Source organism: Cervus canadensis, chromosome 27 (genome assembly GCF_019320065.1).
Source record: "Cervus canadensis isolate Bull #8, Minnesota chromosome 27, ASM1932006v1, whole genome shotgun sequence".
NCBI classification, from domain to species: domain Eukaryota; kingdom Metazoa; phylum Chordata; class Mammalia; order Artiodactyla; family Cervidae; genus Cervus; species Cervus canadensis.
Genome location: NC_057412.1, coordinates 41,213,232 through 41,231,443, shown reverse-complemented (window position 1 = coordinate 41,231,443; position 18,212 = coordinate 41,213,232). Strand labels below are relative to the sequence as shown.

The 18,212-nt window shown below is 37.6% G+C and overlaps 1 protein-coding gene across 9 annotated transcripts in view; it reads left to right on the top strand.

Annotated features, from left to right (window-relative positions):
* LOC122428730 (ABI family member 3 binding protein) overlaps window positions 1-18,212 on the top strand; it is a 281,331-nt gene that overhangs the window by 131,082 nt on the left and 132,037 nt on the right. For 6 of the 9 annotated variants that reach the window (XM_043448806.1, XM_043448804.1, XM_043448803.1 and 3 more), the window contains exons 7-14: window positions 2,225-2,273; window positions 3,206-3,277; window positions 3,815-3,907; window positions 10,835-10,912; window positions 12,801-12,875; window positions 13,621-13,695; window positions 14,533-14,604; window positions 15,093-15,167. In XM_043448806.1, the coding sequence (XP_043304741.1) occupies window positions 2,225-2,273; window positions 3,206-3,277; window positions 3,815-3,907; window positions 10,835-10,912; window positions 12,801-12,875; window positions 13,621-13,695; window positions 14,533-14,604; window positions 15,093-15,167 (589 nt within the window). The remainder of the gene's footprint in view (window positions 1-2,224; window positions 2,274-3,205; window positions 3,278-3,814; window positions 3,908-10,834; window positions 10,913-12,800; window positions 12,876-13,620; window positions 13,696-14,532; window positions 14,605-15,092; window positions 15,168-18,212) is intronic. The other 3 variants (XM_043448807.1, XM_043448809.1, XM_043448805.1) reach the window with 1 other exon arrangement.

Sequence of the window (18,212 nt, the reverse complement as noted above, 5' to 3'; positions counted from 1 at the left end):
AATTATATTTACATCATTTCTCTGTTGACCAATAGTGTATGAGCCACGCACTTAACAGACTGCTGGTTATAATAGCTTCTCCTAGTTATAAGTGTAATTCACTCCGTAAGGAACTTGGAAAATATAGAAAGGTACATAAAATAAAGTATCAGATTATAAGGAATGACTACCGTTTAAAAAATGACTATGATATATTTCCTTTTGGTCTTTTGTCTATACACATATTGTTATACAATTAGGTTATAATATAAATATAAATTTGTATCCTTTACATTTATACTATACATACTTCCCACTTTGTTAAATAAATGTCAGAAATTTTAACCATAATTTATTTAACAAAACCTCTGCTTTGGGATGATGAGATCGTTTCACATTGTGGTAATAAACACTCTTACACAAAATGATAGCTCTATCTTCTACTACTTCCTTAGGCTAGATTGCTAGGTAGGAAATTACTGGATGTCTTAGTCCATCAGGGCTGCTATAACAAAAATATTGCAGGCTGGATGGATGGCTTAAACAATACGTTATTTCTCACAGTTATGGGGCCTGGGAAGTCAGTGTTAAGGCACTGGCAGATTTAATGTCTGGGGAGAGCTCACTTCTGGCTCACAACTATCTCACATGACAGGAGGGTGGAGAGAGTTCTCTGGCTTTTCTTTCACAAGAGCACTAATCCCATTCATCGGGGCTCCACCCACATGAGGTATTTACTTCCAAAGGCCCCACCTCCAAATGCCATCACACTAGGGATTAAGTTTTAATATACAAATTTGTGGGGCAAGCATTTGGCCTACAGCACTGGATCCAAATACAATGCAAGAAATACAGATACTTCTTTTTAAAATAGTTCGTTAAGAGTAAACTTTTATTTTCTGTGTTTTTTAAAAGTAAGGACTTTAATACAAGAAGAAAAATAGCCAACAGTAAGCATGGTATTGTGGCCCTTCTTTGTTATGGGCATATTGTTTATTAGAATGGAAGCATGTTAACAAATCTTCTTTGCTCACAACTTTAAACACCTGTGTGGTTAAGTATCTCATTCACTACATCCTGAATTGTCAGCAGGTCTAGTACCGGGAATATCTATACCATGCATCCAGGTTAAACCAAGCTTCAAAAAATCAATGTCGTGCTTGCTTACCCCTTTACCTCAGTCTGATTCTGCTCTGGATGTTTCCTGCTGTTCTTTCGTCCTGTTCCATGCCTCTTCCTTGGCTGTCTTATCCTTGGCTCACTATCCCCAGTGAGGACTCCACTCAGGTTAACTCTAAACATGCCCCTGGTTCAAGTTGCTCTCTCCGTGACATCCAAACTTACCGTGGGACACCTGAGGGAATTTGGAAGAAGGGAGAAGTCACAGTCCTCTGAGACCTGCCCTTCCAATTTTGAGGTCCGCTGGGCATAAATACATACACAATTGTTAAAACTACAGGCTTTAGAAGTAGAAATGTCTGGATCTGAGTCCCAGCTCTGCCTTCCCGGGCAAGGAAAAGCTTCGCATCAGGAGTTCACAGTGGTTGTGTGTCTGAAGCAGCAGGGGGACACCCTGTAACAATTGTAGGGTTGGTTGATTGGTTTTTAAAATTTATTTATTTGTTTAATTGGAAGATAATTACTTTACAATGCGGTGATGGTTTTTGCCATAGATGGCATGAATCTACTGCAGGCATACATGTGTTTCCCCCATCCTGAGGCCCCTCGCACCTCCCTCCCCACCCCATCCCTCTGGGTTGTCCCAGAGCACTGGCTTTGGGTGCCCGGCTTTATGCTTGAAACCTGCACTGGTCATCTAGTTTATATACGATAATATACATGTTTCAATGCTATTCTGATTGGTTTTAAAAGAATGTGTAGCTTAAAATCCTTTTTTGAGAGGGAATATAAAGACAAAATTTTTGAGGTTCACTGGTTCAAATTAAGTGAAAACACTCTAGGATTCAACCCAGAGGATTTCAGTTCTTTCCATTGCAGTTTCTAAGTAAACTAAACTAATGGGAATTTTGAAGGTACTGCTTCTGTCAAATCTTTGGACATTTATGGGAAAAAACAAGTGAATGCAATAAAACAGAGGCAGATATATGTACTAAAGATCTTTCCAGCAACCGTTAAACCAGTGTCATGGAGAACTTCATGGAAGGCAAGAAAGGACTACTTCCAGTTTTTAAATTATTTTTTGTTAACCATAACTCAAAAGATGTGTCTCTTCCTCCCTTTTCAGCCAGCATATGTCCCAAGAAAGCTAATCCCAGTAACAATCATCAAGCAAGGTAATTTGCATGTCTGCTTTGGATATATGCTTAGAGCTATTTTAATATGCCTTTTAAACTGAGATAATTAAACAGCACATATTTTTAAAAAAATTTATGCTTATTTTTTTGAAAAATAATTGCAGTAGTAAATTAGAAGTTAACAGATAATTTTGACTCTACAAATAGGCCAAGTCTTGGCAAGGCATATTGGTTGGACATCTGGAGAAAGAACAACCCTAACAAGTATTAAATTTTATAAAACCAATTAAATATATGTGGCTTTCTTCAGCATTAAGATCATTTAGATGTAGGAAGTCATTAATAGGATATTTTGGATTAATGAAATTATAACTATGATTTAGAGCTCATTTTAAGGACTGTAAAGAAATCCAGGTTTCAAGACTTATGTCTTATTTTAGCATCTAGTCATTTGTGTTTTGACTTTCAGTTTTTCAAATTATTTAAAAGACTCAATTATTTCCAGAAAGTTTTGTGGTGGAAAAGATTGGGCACTTAAAATACGAATTCATTTTAAGAAAACACAGTGCCTCAAGTGTATTTTCAAAATGGGGTCAGTTAGTATTGGGCTTATCCATAGAATCTTGGCTTTGAGGATATACATTTTCTAACTCATTTTATTTACTGAGTGTGTCATTGCCTCATTTTGTGCAAGTTATTTAACTTGGGTAGGCTTCAGGGAGTGGAGCTGAGAAAGGAAATTTTAAGTTAATTAGAACGGAACACTTTCTCTACTTAAAGGCATAGGTGTTAGGATGTGCCTTCTAGCCTTTTGTTGGTTGTGTAGCCAGCCCAGTGAGTTCCTTTCTGTTAATTAAAAAAGCATCAGATTTCTCCAGTGCAGATGGCTTTATGTTATTAGCTTCATTCTGCTTCTTGACTGTAATTTTTTTTTTTCCCATTCACACTATTATCTTTTGGTCTTTCAACAGTGATTCAGAATGTTACACACAGGGCCTCAACTAAATCTCCAGATAAGACTCCCTATGGAGGAACAATACTGGGTGAGTCTGTCTTGAAATCTACACCTACGTTAAGCAAATCAGGCTCTTATTTTGATAACAAGGCTGTTATAGAATTTTGCACTGTGTGCAGGTCTGTTAAATTGATGTTGGTTCATTTCCTTTCATTGTTTAGCATCCTGGCTTGTGTCCATTCCAGGTTAGGATCCGACGGTGTTAGGGAAGCAACTCTAGCCTGCACCTATTGGCTCCCCTCCTACCTGCCTACCTGTTGCTATTGTAAAAGAGTCTTTGTCATATCGAATAACTCTTTTAAAAGTTACTATTAGTAATGGTGTTTTTAATCTTAAGGAGCCATTCTACAATTCTTGAGTCTGTGGATTAGGTCACAATATTTTGGTTGTTCAGTTCTGAATATGAAAAAAGATTATGTTTAAAATTTACTGTCATATTTTTTCCCAGATTTTTAAAGTTTGGGTTGAAATTGACTAAGCAAAATAAGCTCTAAGCGTCATGGTTCCAATGCTCTGAGCTTTGTTTCAGGACGCATTTTCTTTTATTACATCTGTTTTCTTGCAGTCCACCTTGTTATCCCAGGCCTTAATGAAACCACCGTAAAACTTCCCACTTCCATTATGTTCGAGATTTCAGAGGCAATCAAGACACAGTTAGGTAAGCGGGCAGCATTTATATGTGAACTTTGCAGTGACTATACCAGCACTGATATTCATAGTATGTCCAAGGTATCTAGCAAATGAGCTCTTTGGAGATCTTGAAGGGAAAAGGGACAAGCATGTGCATGTGGATGGGAATAAAAGACTGTACAACTGCTGTGGAAAACAGTATGTCCATTCCTCAAAAAATTACAAATAAAATTACCATGAAAGAAAGTGAAAGTGTTAGTTGTTCAGTTGTGTCTGACTCTTTGAGATCCCGTGGACAGTAACCCGCCAGGCTTCTCTCTCCATAGAATTCTCCAGGCAAGAATAGTGGAGTGGGTAGTCATTCCCTTCTCCAGGGGATCTTTCTGATCCAGGGATCGAACATGAACCTGGCTCTCCCACTTTGCAGGCTCTACCATCTGAGCATCAAGGATCAAACTACCTGACCCAGCAATTTCACTTCTGGTTATACAACCAAAAGGATTGGGAGCAGTCTTAAAGAGATATTGGGACATTCATATTCACAGCAGCATTATTCACAATAGCTAAAATGTGGAAACAACTCAAGTGTCCATCAGCAGATGAATGGATAAGCAAAATGTGGTGTGTATATGTATGTATATGTGTGTGTATATATATATATATATATACACACCATGGATAATTATTCAGTCTTAAAAGGGAAGGAAATTCTGACATTTACTATAATATAAATGGACCTTGAGAACATGATGCTAAGTGATAAGAAGTCACAAAAGACTGTTACTCCACTTATTTGAGATACTTAGAGTAGACAGATTCATAGAGACAGAGAGTAGAATGGTAGCTCCCAGAGACTGGAGGAGAAGAATGAGGAATTAATGTTTAATGGTGCAGAGTTTCAGTGTTACAAGATAAGGAGAGTTCTGGACATGGATGGTGGTGATGGTTGTATAACAGTGGAAATGTATTCAATACTGTTGATCTGTATAATTGAAAATGATTAAGATTTTTGTTATGTATCTTTTATCATAAAAAATTGGAAAAAGAAGTAAAGAGTAAACAGGATGGAGTGTTGGAGGTATTCAAATAAATCACATTCTATAGGGAAATAGTTACTTTATATTTTTGAAAGAAGAGTGAATATTGATCAAATTATCCAAAATATACACATTTATATAGTAAATTATCATACTGTACTATCAAGGGACCGCTAGATATTTTCAGTGGGGACTGAGGTAAAGGTCAGGTTTGTTTGAATTATTATTTACTTGAGATTATACTGTTTCCTGCTTTTAGAAAGAACCTGAGGGTTTCCCAGGTGGCACTATTGGTAAAGAACCTGCCTGTCAATGGGAGGTGTTACAGTCCTAAAATCTGTAAACAAGTGGCAGGAGATGTAAAAGATGCAGGTTCGATCCCTGCATCTTCCCTGGGTCGGGAAGATCCCCTGGTGAAGGGCATGGCAACTCACTCCAATATATTTGCCTGGAGAATCCCAAGGACAGAGGAGCCCCATAGATGGGCTACAGTCCATAGGGTTGCAAAGAGTTGGACACAACTCATACGACTTAACACACACACACAGAAAAAACCTGATATGATTTTAGTGTTTAAAAAACATAAAACAACAACAACAAAAAACAAAACATAAAACAACAATTTGGGGAAATAAACACCAAAACTCCTTTAAAGGGCACCCAGGAAATAATTGGAGCAGCCAGTGGGCTAAGCTAGTTGCTGCATTTGAGTATCACATTGGTCTGAATTCTCTCTATAGCAGAGGATCTCAACCCTGATGAAACATGAGAAGCTCTGATGGATTTGTTACACTGCTGGGATTCACCATACTTCATCAAGGTTGAGATCCTCTGCTATAGAGAGAATTCAGACCAATGATTCAGTTGTTTCTGGGGTGACGCCTGAGAATTTGCATTTCTGCCTGGTACCCAGGTGACATTGATGCTGTTGGTCTGGAAACCACAATTTGAGAACCTCTAAAGTCTCTGGAAAATGTGTCTCTGGTAAATGTCCTGGGCCACTGATGAATATGGAGGAAGATGGCATGATGTAGTAGAAACTGAAAAAGACTTTAAAATGTAGAATATTCTCCTTGAACTAGCTAAGAACTTTAGCACTTGTTATAATTGAATCTTCACATATTACGAGTTTGAAACAGGTCCAAGCCCCTGTTAAGCAACGTTTCTTCAGCAAACATTTAGTAAAGACAACTCAATACCAGAACTACAAGTGGCAGGGGAAGAGACATGATGGTGATTTACACAGACATGGTACCTACACACGCAGGGACCTCAGACTTAATTTCTCCTCCCTCACTAGAAGTTTGACCTATTCACTTATTTGATGTGAGGCAATCAGAATGTAACAGTTTTAAAAGGCAGACTCTTAAGTTCTCCTTAGCTGTAATTTGAGAATTTCCTGGCAGAAAGAGGATCAAAGCCTTAAGTGAGTAGAGAGGATTAATCAGAGGACTATTACTCTTATAATTTTAGAAAAATTTTCAGAATCGATGCATCACCATTTTATTAAGATGTAAATACATTAGCCAATAGATCTTTGTGATTTTGTGCAGTCCTTACATTTTTACTGTAAAAATATTCATATCTGTTAGTCTTATGGTGAGTTACTTACAAGAATGTAGATGAGCGATTCTAGGCTTCCTTTCTTTAATTTGTACATCAGAGTTGATCACCTCCTGATTAGCTTTAAAACATGAGACTCAACTCCACATCCTCTAAATGCTGTGCTAAAGCCAAGAGGATTCCAAAATAAATTCCCTCAGTGAAGCTGTGTTTAGAACCGGAGCTCAGAGCTCTTGCATTCACCAGTTCTCTGCCCAGAGCCTATGGACTTAGCCCTGTGCCTGGGAAAGATTTGTTTAGAAGGAAAAGAAAAGGAAGGAACTGACTGATTCAGCCCCTAATCTGTTCATCAAAATACAAAAATCAGGATTTGTGAAGGAGACTGAAAATGAACAGAATTTTTTCCCAGACTCCTGCTGTCATTTTTGAACTGGGAGGTGTTTTAATTCTTAGTTTTGATGATATCTATCTCCCAATTTTTTTGTTTCGTTTTTGCAAACTTCCACCTGCTACCTTAATATCAATTCAGTCTTTTGTTTTCTCTAACTTAGAGAATTAAACATTTGATTTTTTTGTTTGCTTTATTGTTTGCTTTTTTTATTCTGATACAAATCACCAAGGCTTCAGGAGTACGTGTGATTTTAGTGGAGAAAATTCTATGCAAATAGAAGATGCCTTTTAAAACTTATTTCTACGGAAACACCTATCTTTAATGCACGGCAAATTTTTGACACATTGAAGAGACTGATAGGCAATATGTTTGAAAATGTCCAATAAATCCATCAAATGTACGATCTTAGACAATGTTCACAAATAACGTTTTAGACGTTTTTTTAAATGAAGAGTGAGCATAAACTTTTCTTTATACCAGTGAGGGAGAAATAAGCTTTCCTGAAGTTATTTATCATTGTCATTCAGAAAAAATCGTACTGTGTGAGGGGCAAATACTAAAAATAATATCCTCAATCTAGCAGATCCCAACATGGGACATCAAGAAATTAATAGCTTTTGTTCTGGGAATACATGATGTGAATAATGAGAGAAATAAAAACTAGTGATATACACACTTCCCAGGGATATAGAAACGGTTTGCCAAAGCCAAGACAGCTTGCCAAGGACGAAAGGAAACGGCTGTGTTGCAAAAAGACACAGAAGGATCAGAGAGGAAAAGGAGTTTCCTGGGTTTTAGGCCGCGCTCTCACGGCATTTTTACTCTGCTGTTGCCAAGACTGGTTGTACATGCATAGTGTGGGTGAATACTCATGGCTTGATAGGAGTCATAAAGAGTCTCCACTCAAGCATCCTTCCCTTCAGCCAGTTTCTCTTCTGTCTGAAGTCCCATATTTAGAAATACGATATTCCCAGGTGGTGCAATGGGTAAAGAATCTACCTGCCCACGCAGTAGATGCAAGAGACATGAGTTCGTTCCCTGGGTTGGGAAGATCCCCTGGAGGAGGAAATGGCAGCCCACTCTGGTATTCTTGCCTGGAAAATTCCATGGACAGAGGAGCCTGGCGGGCTACAGTCTATGGGGTAGCAAAGAGTAGGAGATGGCTGAACACATGCACACATGTCTCTGTAAGGAATTAGTGATGTGTAGAGAATACAAATACCTCTTGGGAAGGTAGTTAACCATTTTTCTTCATTAACAGCCTAATTTTAGTTTCATGTAATTGCCCTGTAAGGGCATGAATAAAGAGCTAAAACAAAGCAGTTCAGAGCATTGCCTGAAAATCTAGGATCTGGAGGTTAAAATAAATAATTTTTTTAATAAATAAATGCATAGTCCTAGTTAGCCAGGGAATCACCAAGAGCATAGGAAATTACACAAGAAGGAAGGGATTAGCAAAAATCATCCTGAAGGAGAAGATGACACTGAAGAAAAAGAACATTGAAGATAAACCTTATAATCTTACATTAAAAAAAACCCTTCCTTTGTTACATGCTGAAAATAACAAAACTAGAGCTCCTCAATGTTTGGACTCAAGAGGGAGGGGATATATGTGTAATTATAGCTGATCTGCTTCATTGTACAGCAGAAAACACAGCATTGAAAAGCAGTTTTCCTTCAATTAAAAAATAAATTTTAAAAATTGTAATCTGAAGGTTTTTTCCCTGTGCCAATAATCACAGTGGTTCTAAACCAAAGTTCTGACTACAAAAGAAGCAGAAAAGACATGTTGATGAGATTTAGAAAGCTAAAAAGGATTTATCATAAAATTATGCTGAATCTGTTTAGTTTTCTAGTTATTCCAGAAAAAGCCCCTTCTCATTATGCCCTGCCACATTAATTGAACAGTGGCATTAAACATTTCTGTTGTATAAATATTGTGCAGCTTCAAGTGCACAAAAATAGAGAATGTACACTTGACGGATAGCCAAGGCGAGGACACGAGCACTTGTGATGGCTGTTTCTAGCAGTTTAAACCATTAACTGAGAATCATTAACTCTAGGAATCTATTGTATGCTTCCATGATACAGACCGAAAATTGATTTGCTTCCATGGTCTTTGAGAAAGGGATGACTGTGTAATTGTCTTTAAGATCATCAAAAAATAAGTATATTTTGTGCCCATGTTAACTGAAAAGAAGAAAATGATCTTTATGGCAGTGATGTAAACTGCAGGAGGAAGTTACAAAATTTGCATCCTTAAAGAACTTTGAAGGAACAGATTAGATCAGTAGTTTTCAACAGAGGGAGATTTTATCTCCTCCCTCCCCTTGTCTGGCACCCCACTCCAGTGCCCTTGCCTGGAGAATCCCGCGGACAGAGGAGCCTGGTAGGCTACAGTCCATGGGGCCGCAAAGAGTCGGACACGACTGAGCGACTTCACTTTCACTTTTTCCCCTTCTTCCCCCTCTGGGATATTTGGCAGTGTCCAGGGACGGGGGAGCCTGGTGGGCTGCCGTCTGTGGGGTCGCACAGAGTCGGACACGACTGAAGCAGCTTAGCAGCAGCAGCAGCAGCAGAGACATTTTGAGGGTAACTCAGATGGAAAAGAATCCTGCAGTGCAGGAGACCCTGGTTCGATTCCTGGGTCAGGAAGTTCCCCTGGAGAAGGGATGGGCTACCCACTCCAGTATTCTTGGACTTCCCCGGTGGCACAGATGGTAGAGAATATGCCTGCAATGCAGGAGACCTGGGTTCAATCCCTGGGTTGGGTTGGGCAGATCCCCTGGAGGAGGGCATGGTACCCCACTCCAGTACTCTTTCCTGGAGAATCCCTGCGGACAGAGGAGCCTGGTGGGCTGCAGTCCTTGGGGTTGCAGAGTCAGAATCTGAGCGGCTAAACATAGTAGAGACATTTTGGTTGTCACAGCTGTGTAATCCAGGGCATAAAGCCCAGAAATACTGTTGAATATCCTACATTTCACATAAGGCCCCCATAATTAAAAAAAAAGAAAATATACAGTCACAAATGTCAATAGTGCGAAAGTTGAGAAACCCAAGAAGTTCCTTATGGCCTTAAGACTTAAAATCCCATCTGATTATAATCAGTTCAAGGTGACATGATCAGCGTATCTCAAAGAAAAATGAATTCTTTCATGCCACTAGACTTTCAAAATATTATAAGTAGGTCATTGACTCCGTGTGCCAAATTGATGAATCGAGTTAATCCTACATGCATTTTTTGAAATGGAGAATATCTTAATCATTGGGCAACTCTGGCATAGAAATGTACTTTCGTTGAAGAAGAATACCTGGATTTTAGAAGTTTCCTGAATAGTTGTCAGAAGAGAAAAAAAAACAAACAAAAAAACAGATTTCATTTTTTTACATTGAATTCCCACACAGACCCAAAGAAAAGATCTATGTTAATATGTGACTCAAATAAATAACCATTTGTAATTTTTTAACCACAAATATCTTCAAATATCTTCATTTCCTATGTACATTATTTATGTTTTTCTAAAACTTTATTGCCGTAATGTACTACATTTTTACCATATATAAAAATGGATAATTTCTTTTCATTGATTTTTTTTAAAAATTAGGAGTAATTGAGTATAAAATTCCAGGGAGCATTTTTCTATACAGCCTATGTCTTCAAGCAACTCTGTTTATGAATCAGAATGACTTGACAGCTAGCCAAATACTGGGTTGTCATTTTTTTCTTCCTTCCAGTGCCAACTTAGATCTTAAAGTATTACCTAGGGTTAATGAGAAGGAATTCTGAAGACTGTCTCTACTAATACTAATCACTGGTAGAAATTCACAGTAATTGTATTGACTGCCTGGTGGGAAGGGATATGAGCAGAATAGTCTTGAAATAGTCTGTTGGTTGTTTTGAGGGAATTATATTTGGACACTATTATGAGGAAGTGAGGTAAATTGTTTTTCTCTGATTTTTTAGCTAAGAATGAAACCTTGGCATTGCCTGCTGAATCTAAAACACCAGAGGTAGAAAAAATTCCAGCACTGCCCATAACAGGTAATGAGATCTCTATGTTTATTAACTTTGAGAAAATACATAATATATTTTTTCAAATATTAAGTGATTGATAAGCCTGTATTTTTTTTTCAGTGAAGAGCCAGTAGGAAGTTCGTTTTGATCATAAGCACACAATAGGAGACTCTGGGTCTTTAATGTTTGGGGAAACAACAGATGCAAAATGAGCAATTGAATTATATAACTGATCTGTAACAATAGAACCTGCATTATTCACTCCAGGTGAAAATTGTTACCTCAACATCCTGAAATATTTTTATATTGAGATGTAATACCATGGTTTTGGTGCTTTCCATTTATAAGAAGACATGAGAGCATTTTTCAGTTCTTCACTTTCACAAGTGATTGGTTTAAAAAAATACCGTTATCCATACTTTGATATCTATGAAAGTGCCCTGGAATAATTTAGTAAGTGGCTCTTGAAGATTAACAACCTTCATGAAGAAAATACATAATAATTCATTAAAAAAATCCTTTAAAGAATAAATTCAGTGTGCATTTTCCCCAGTTTATCAACCATTACTAACAAACAAACATTCAGCATTTTTTCTGTGGACAAACTGCCCAAGTCCAGCCCATCAGGAACACATTATTCTCTGAACTACAGAGTATTTGCCAGAGCAATACCACCTCATTCAGGACTCTGTGAAACAAATACCTAGCAAGGATTCCCCTAAATCTTCATTTAGCAAAGTAACTCCAATCTAAAGTGAGTTTTTAATCCATAAAATTGCTGTAAATTGAAAAATCAGTTATATTTACCTTGTACTAAACTCTGACTCAAGACTTGTACAGAGAAGATAAAGATTGGCGGGGAAATAAAATGACCTGATTTCAATAAACCTATTCAAGTAAAAATATTTCTGACAGAGTAAGAAGTATTTGGTCCTGACTGAAGGTGAGAGATGGGCCTTCCATCCCCTCCCTACCTTCATAGAAATTGAAGAAAAGGTATAATCTGATGCTGGAGTAATCTATTTGAATGAAATTCCTAGGTAGTTTTCTGACTTCAGTCTAATTGGTAAATACCAAAAATGGATAGGCATGACCCAGTGGAGATTCTATCGACTTTTCCCAATTATACTTGTTCTCTTGGCATAGTATATGATGAGGGCGTCTATAGATTTCTTAGTTCTCTGCCAAAACTTCCTTGAGACTTTCCACTTTAGAAATGCTTAGACAAACTTCGTAATTTATTATTCATTGTTATTGTGTTTATTTCATACCCTTACCCTACAAAATTCTGGAATTGTGTAGCTCACAATTCATGCCAGATTTCAGTGATCCTGGTTCTTATTTCTCAACAACGATTTACCTGAGGGTCATCTTTACCTTTGATCTAGTACTTGAAAGTGCTCTGTGACTGAGCACTTGAATCCTTATAATTTCAACCCTCTTCTAATCTTGGCATGTTCACTGCAGTTTGGAAAAGAGAATTCTTATCATGTAATAGTTCTAAATAAATCTTTTTGCCCTGGGTCATTCTTTTAGCTGCCCATTTATTAACTCATTTAATAAATATTTATCATGTGCTTGCTTACTATTCTCCAGAGTTTGTGCTAAGCTCTGGAGATAAAGAGGAAAATAGGCACACAAGAAATTATGAATAATCTGTTAAGTGCTTCCATGAGGGTCAATTCCATGTGCTTTTTGAAATACCTGGAGGGTAGACAAACCCAGAAGGGAATGGTTGGAAGGAGGTGTCAGTTCAGACACTGGGCCAAGCCAGGGAGCCCTTACCGTAATTAACTTGAAAAGAATTGGTCTTTATACATGTCAGTTCTAATTCTAAAGGGCAACAACAGAAACTTACGGTCCTGAGTTGTTTCATTTTATCTTAATTCATAAAGTCGTCTTTTTTCCCTTCCAGTGACTCCTGAATCAGTTCCAAGAACCACTAAGCCCACTGTGTCTAGTGCATTAGACATTTCAGAAACAACACTGGGTAATTCTAAGAACTTTTTTTTCCTTTAAAAACAAAAACCACCCCAACCCTCATAGAAAAATAACCTCAGTGCCTTGGCTTCCCATCCTCCCCACTTTCTTTCCTCCCTTACAGGCAGTAGTTCATCTTCCTATTTCTTGGATCAGTTCCCTTAAAGAGTTAACAACATGCCTTGATCCTGGTGACTAATATTTTAGGCAGCTCTGGATGTTAGATGCTAACTGCACACCCTTTTTACCAGCCTCTTGGGAGGCATAGAAAACCAGAATGCCAGCCCTCTAGTCTACAAAGCTTGGAGCAGTGAGTGTCGTGACTGTGTCTATGCTTCCCATTTCCGCTGGCTTTTCCTAGGCTTATGTGTAGTAAACTTAAGGAGACTACTCAAAAGTGTAATGCTTTTTACTAAGAATTTCATGCCATGCAAGTTGGCTGTTGATTGGCCTGAGAGAATCTAAGTTGCTTTATTCTCTTCTCCTAAAAAAAATTTTTAAAAAGGAGCAGCATGTACATATATTGTTCTGTCCTTGTGATGTTGATCTTCCATGTCACACCATGGCCATTCAAAGGTAGACCTTCAGATTAATACAACTGTGTAAAAACTTTCCAGGGGAAGCCAGCTATTTCCATGAAAGGTATCAGCTGCCCAATGTACCCTCCATTATGAGCATGCCTCACACGATACGATTAAGTCACAATGTCAAATCCTGACTTGGGGTGTTTCTAACTGAGTTCTTCTTTATTGCAGTTCTCAGGGGAAGGACCCCCGGAACATCACAAACTATTTTAATACCTAGGTTTGAATTGCCACTGAGCACTCTAGGTAAAAATTATTAAACACTATAGCTTATTATTTCCTTGGAAATTTTATGCATGCCTGAAAGAAACCCTGAGGCTAACTCATTCAAATTTATCTTCTCACAGAAAAGAAGGGACACATGGCTTTTAGAACAATAAATGCCTGAATGCCAAACCCTTAGATGCTATAAATTCTTTATTTTATAATTTAGGGTACTAACTAGTCGTTCTCTATATAAATCCTTTGGCTGTTTTCCTTGGGAGTAGTCATATTTTGATATTATATTTGACTCTTTTAAATCAAAATCATTGTGACTGAATAAATTATTTTCCGTATTTTTCCAAAATAGCTTTTTATTCAACTGTTTCTCTTGAAAGAGAAGATATGTTTATGATATTTCTATAGACTGCTTCTTAGAATTCTTAGAATTTGAATGTGATATCAAGGAAGTTTGGGGGGAAACAAGTATAGACATGTAATTACTGCAATTCTGTTTTTAAAAGCTATTGGAAGAATGTTGTCTAGTTTAGACGTGCTTGACTTGAATTGAAACAAAATATATCTGAGAGCAGACATACGTATTGCTGAAAAAATTAGAACACTAGTTTAATAAAGGTGAGAAAAAGAACCCAAACCCCTTAAATTTAGTGGCTTGATTATAAAAATTAGAAAGAAGATGCTGTCTGATATCATCCATCATTGAAACACAGGAGAAAAATTATGTACTACTAACAGTCCCTTACCTTTCCTGAGTCATTTGCATTTTTGTGTTTGTTTTTTTGTTTCTGTGAGCTTGAGATTTAAAACCTTTTCTCTTACTTGCACTTCAAGTCATAACATCTCTTGTGTATTTTGTTGCAGCTCCGAAAAGGCTTCCAGAATTTCCTCAGGCAAAAACACCTTTCCCTTTTGAGAAAGCTGGGGGCACCTTGGGTAATAACAGTACCTTGAATCTGCTGTTAAGTTGTGGGTGGTGACTGTTTAATCCTGTAGGACACGTTTACTGGATCCTAGCTGTGCAAACCTCAATGAGCTGATGATTTCAGTCTGACTCAGCCAAACAAGTGGTTGACTTGATTTAAAACATTTTTTCCTCTGATTGAGTTTTCTGCAAATTCAATAACAGTTATTAGTCTGTTAATTCCAGAGAGCCAATTTTGTTAGTTTTCTGTCCTCAGAAACATTAAGAATATGACACCAAACTCTGGTCACCGTCTAGACCGTGTTCAAATGCTCTCTGAATGAGTGTAGTGTATTGATTGCTTCTTGGTATATAATGATGTTTAGTTGGATCAGTGTGTGTTTTTTATTTCAGGCTACTGGTAGCCATTTAACGACACGAGCAATCTATTTCTGTCTCTCTATCCTCTCAAAAAAAAAAAAAAAATTCTCAGTGAATTCCATTTCTTTTTTTGCTGTAGCTTCAAGTGAAAAGCCAGGAATTGTGCCTACAAGTAAAATATCTGAAGATTCCAAAATTCTACTGCCTCAAACTGGTAATTACATTCTTTAAAAAAAAAAAAAATAGATTGGAGCAACAGTATTGAATAACTTCCCTTATTTTTATTTCTATAGGTTCTTTAATTGATTATCCATATATTTGTAGTAAATGGTAAAGCTATAATCTATTCTTGGTGCTTATATTAATTTCATTTTTCTCAATACAAAAGCAAAATGTTTTTGCATTTGTTCTAAAGATCTGTGTTTTAATGTCTGCATATATAGTTAGAAGTCTGGCTAGAAGATGAACTGCAAGTTGGCTCACTGAATTTCTAGACATCTCTTTTGTGACAGGAGAACAGTAACAAAAATAAGCTCTATGGTAGTCTTATTTAACAATATGAATTTAATATTTCCCTTGCAGGTAGACATTTGCTTCTTTTTTCAATAAAATATTCAGTGAACATTTGAGAGTTTACTACATGCAAGATATTATTACTGAGTCCTAAAATCTGTAAACATATTGTAATTTGGAGGAGAGACCACAGGTCTTAGCACTAATACTGGACCTTGGTTCCAGTTCTGGCTTTACTACCAACCACTTACTTTAGCAATTTTTCTCTACTTTTCTGGATCTTAGTTCGCTCTTTTGTAAACTGTAGCAATCAGCTTTTTTCTCCTGAGAATTCTTGTGTTCTAATACTAAAACTGATTGAGGGAAATAGCTTTCCTCCTCAAAAAACAGATTTTTTTTTCTCAAAAAGTTTTTACCTTTACATCTTTTCTTTGATGTCTAGCAGTCAACGAAAGAAATTATTTAGCATGTGAGAATTGTAAGAAAAACTCACAAACCACTTTGTGTGATTACTTCCATGATTTTTGTTTCACTTATTTTTAATTTTGTGAACCTTCCAATTGTGATTCTTTTAGCACATATAACCAGCATGTAATTTGGTTAGACATTCATGTAATGACATTAAACACACCACCATTCTGTGATATTCTTCAGAAAGGAGTTCAGCGTATGACTGGTTTGAGAAAGGATGAGCATGGGCTTATGGACACATAGATTTTAGTCAAATTATCTTTCTCTGGTGAGTGTAATGGATTCAGATCTTAGCAAAAGACACAAAGATGGCATCAAATGAACTGAGTGTGTCTGTTATGGTTCCCCTAGTTTTCTCAAGTGGGAAAACATCTCTAAGTGGGCTGTGGTTGTCAGCCAAATTAGAGAAGTCTAAAATTGGGTCTTTCTAAGCCTTAAGTCCCCATGTCCCTGCCCTTAAAATTCTACTGCAATTACTAACTGTTGGCGCAAGACTACCTTCAGAACCTGAGTCACTTGAGTATAAAATCGGGTGGAGTTTCATACGCCACCACGGCACTGACTCTGGAGCAAGGCTCATCTGTGGGCGTGCGTGCTGGTTTATCTGCTCCATTACGGCAGAGCTTACCTGGCCCCCCTCCAAGCCCCCAGCCTATACAAGCATCACAGCTACCAAGCCGAGGACTGTTAGGGCCCACTGAACTAACACACCACTAGCTGCCGCTGCTGCTAAGTCGCTTCAGTCGTGGCCGACTCTGTGTGACCCCATTGACGGCAGCCCACCAGGCTCCACCGTCCCTGGGATTCTCCAGGCAAGAACACTGGAGTGGGCTGCCATTTCCTTCTCCAATGCATGAAAGGGAAAAGTGAAAGAGAAGTCGCTCAGTCGTGTCTGACTCTTAGCGACCCCATGGACTGCAGCCACTTAGGTCTGTTTTATCTCTTAACTTTTAGGCTATAAACATAGGGACATAGATTTTCCTGGGCTTCTCTTGACCAACCTCTAGATTTTTGGTGTCTATGATTATATAAGAGCAAACAGACCAAAACCTCCAGGAAACCCTTTCTGTGATTTTAATGCCTAGGATATGAATTATATATAAAGCCTGAATTGAAGTGAGCTTTGGGGAATAGGGAGAATATGCTGGGAAGTGAAGATTGTGAAGTTACAAAGAGGATACAGATAGATGAGACTGGAAATCCCAATAAAAGAAAGGTTCCTTTAATTCTGGTTTTGCCCTGAATAGAGGCTAATACAGCAGGAAGCAGTTTATTATTCAGCTGCCTCACTCCTGCCAGGTCCACCTTAGGATGCCAGAGAACTTTCAAAATCCGTCAACTGCCAGCCGTGTCTAGATGAAGTGCTGGAGCTTGTCATGGGCTCTAAGAGTTCAGTAGATATGGTTGCAGGCATAAGAATAAGCCATAGAAACTCCCTAGTCTGCCCTTGGAATATTGAATTGTTATGCCTGGGCTACTTGGTGTGATGTTTGGACGGGCAGCATTAGCATCACCAGGGAACTTGTTAGAAAGGCTGAGTCTTGGGCTCTACTTCAAATCTAATGAATTGAGATCTGCTGTTTAACAAGATCTCCAGGTGATTTGTACGAGCATTAAAGTTGAAGAAGCACTACCTTTTCGCTGTAGTCTGTAATATTTCACATGGTGCAGATAAGAAGCATCAAATGTGGTCAATTACAGGACAGTGGGCAGAGAAATCAATGTAAACTTGATTTCTCAAAGTGGGTGGTTAAGTATTTGTTGTTTCTGCTAAGGCTTTTCACGCTCACATCTACCTCTTATTTAAGTGTTCCATGGGATCTTCCTAACATGTTTGATTTCAGATTATAATATGTGTTATTTGTGATTTAAAAAGTTGATATAGTCACACAATCCTTTCATTTTAGTCTTTGTTTCTTGATTGATTTTGTGAATTTATACATGCACTAAGTTTCTATTTCCTGTTTAGTTTCAACATATATGATTATTGTATTTTCCAGTTACTCACATGGCTTCCTAATGCAATTAGTTGAGAATTAAGAAGAGAGAGAGAGAGGCAGAGATAGTTCTTGAATGCTGGTCCATAAAAAACATTTGTCTTGTTTTTAGTTGTTATATCTTTTGAAAAAATTATATAGTTCAGCTGGTATTAATCATATTATTACAGTGAAGTGAGCACATTTTGTTTTCTATGTTGAAATACAATGCATCTGTATTACTCTGTCAGTTACCTTCAGCTATATTTGAACAAAGTTAAGTTTATTTACTTATTGTA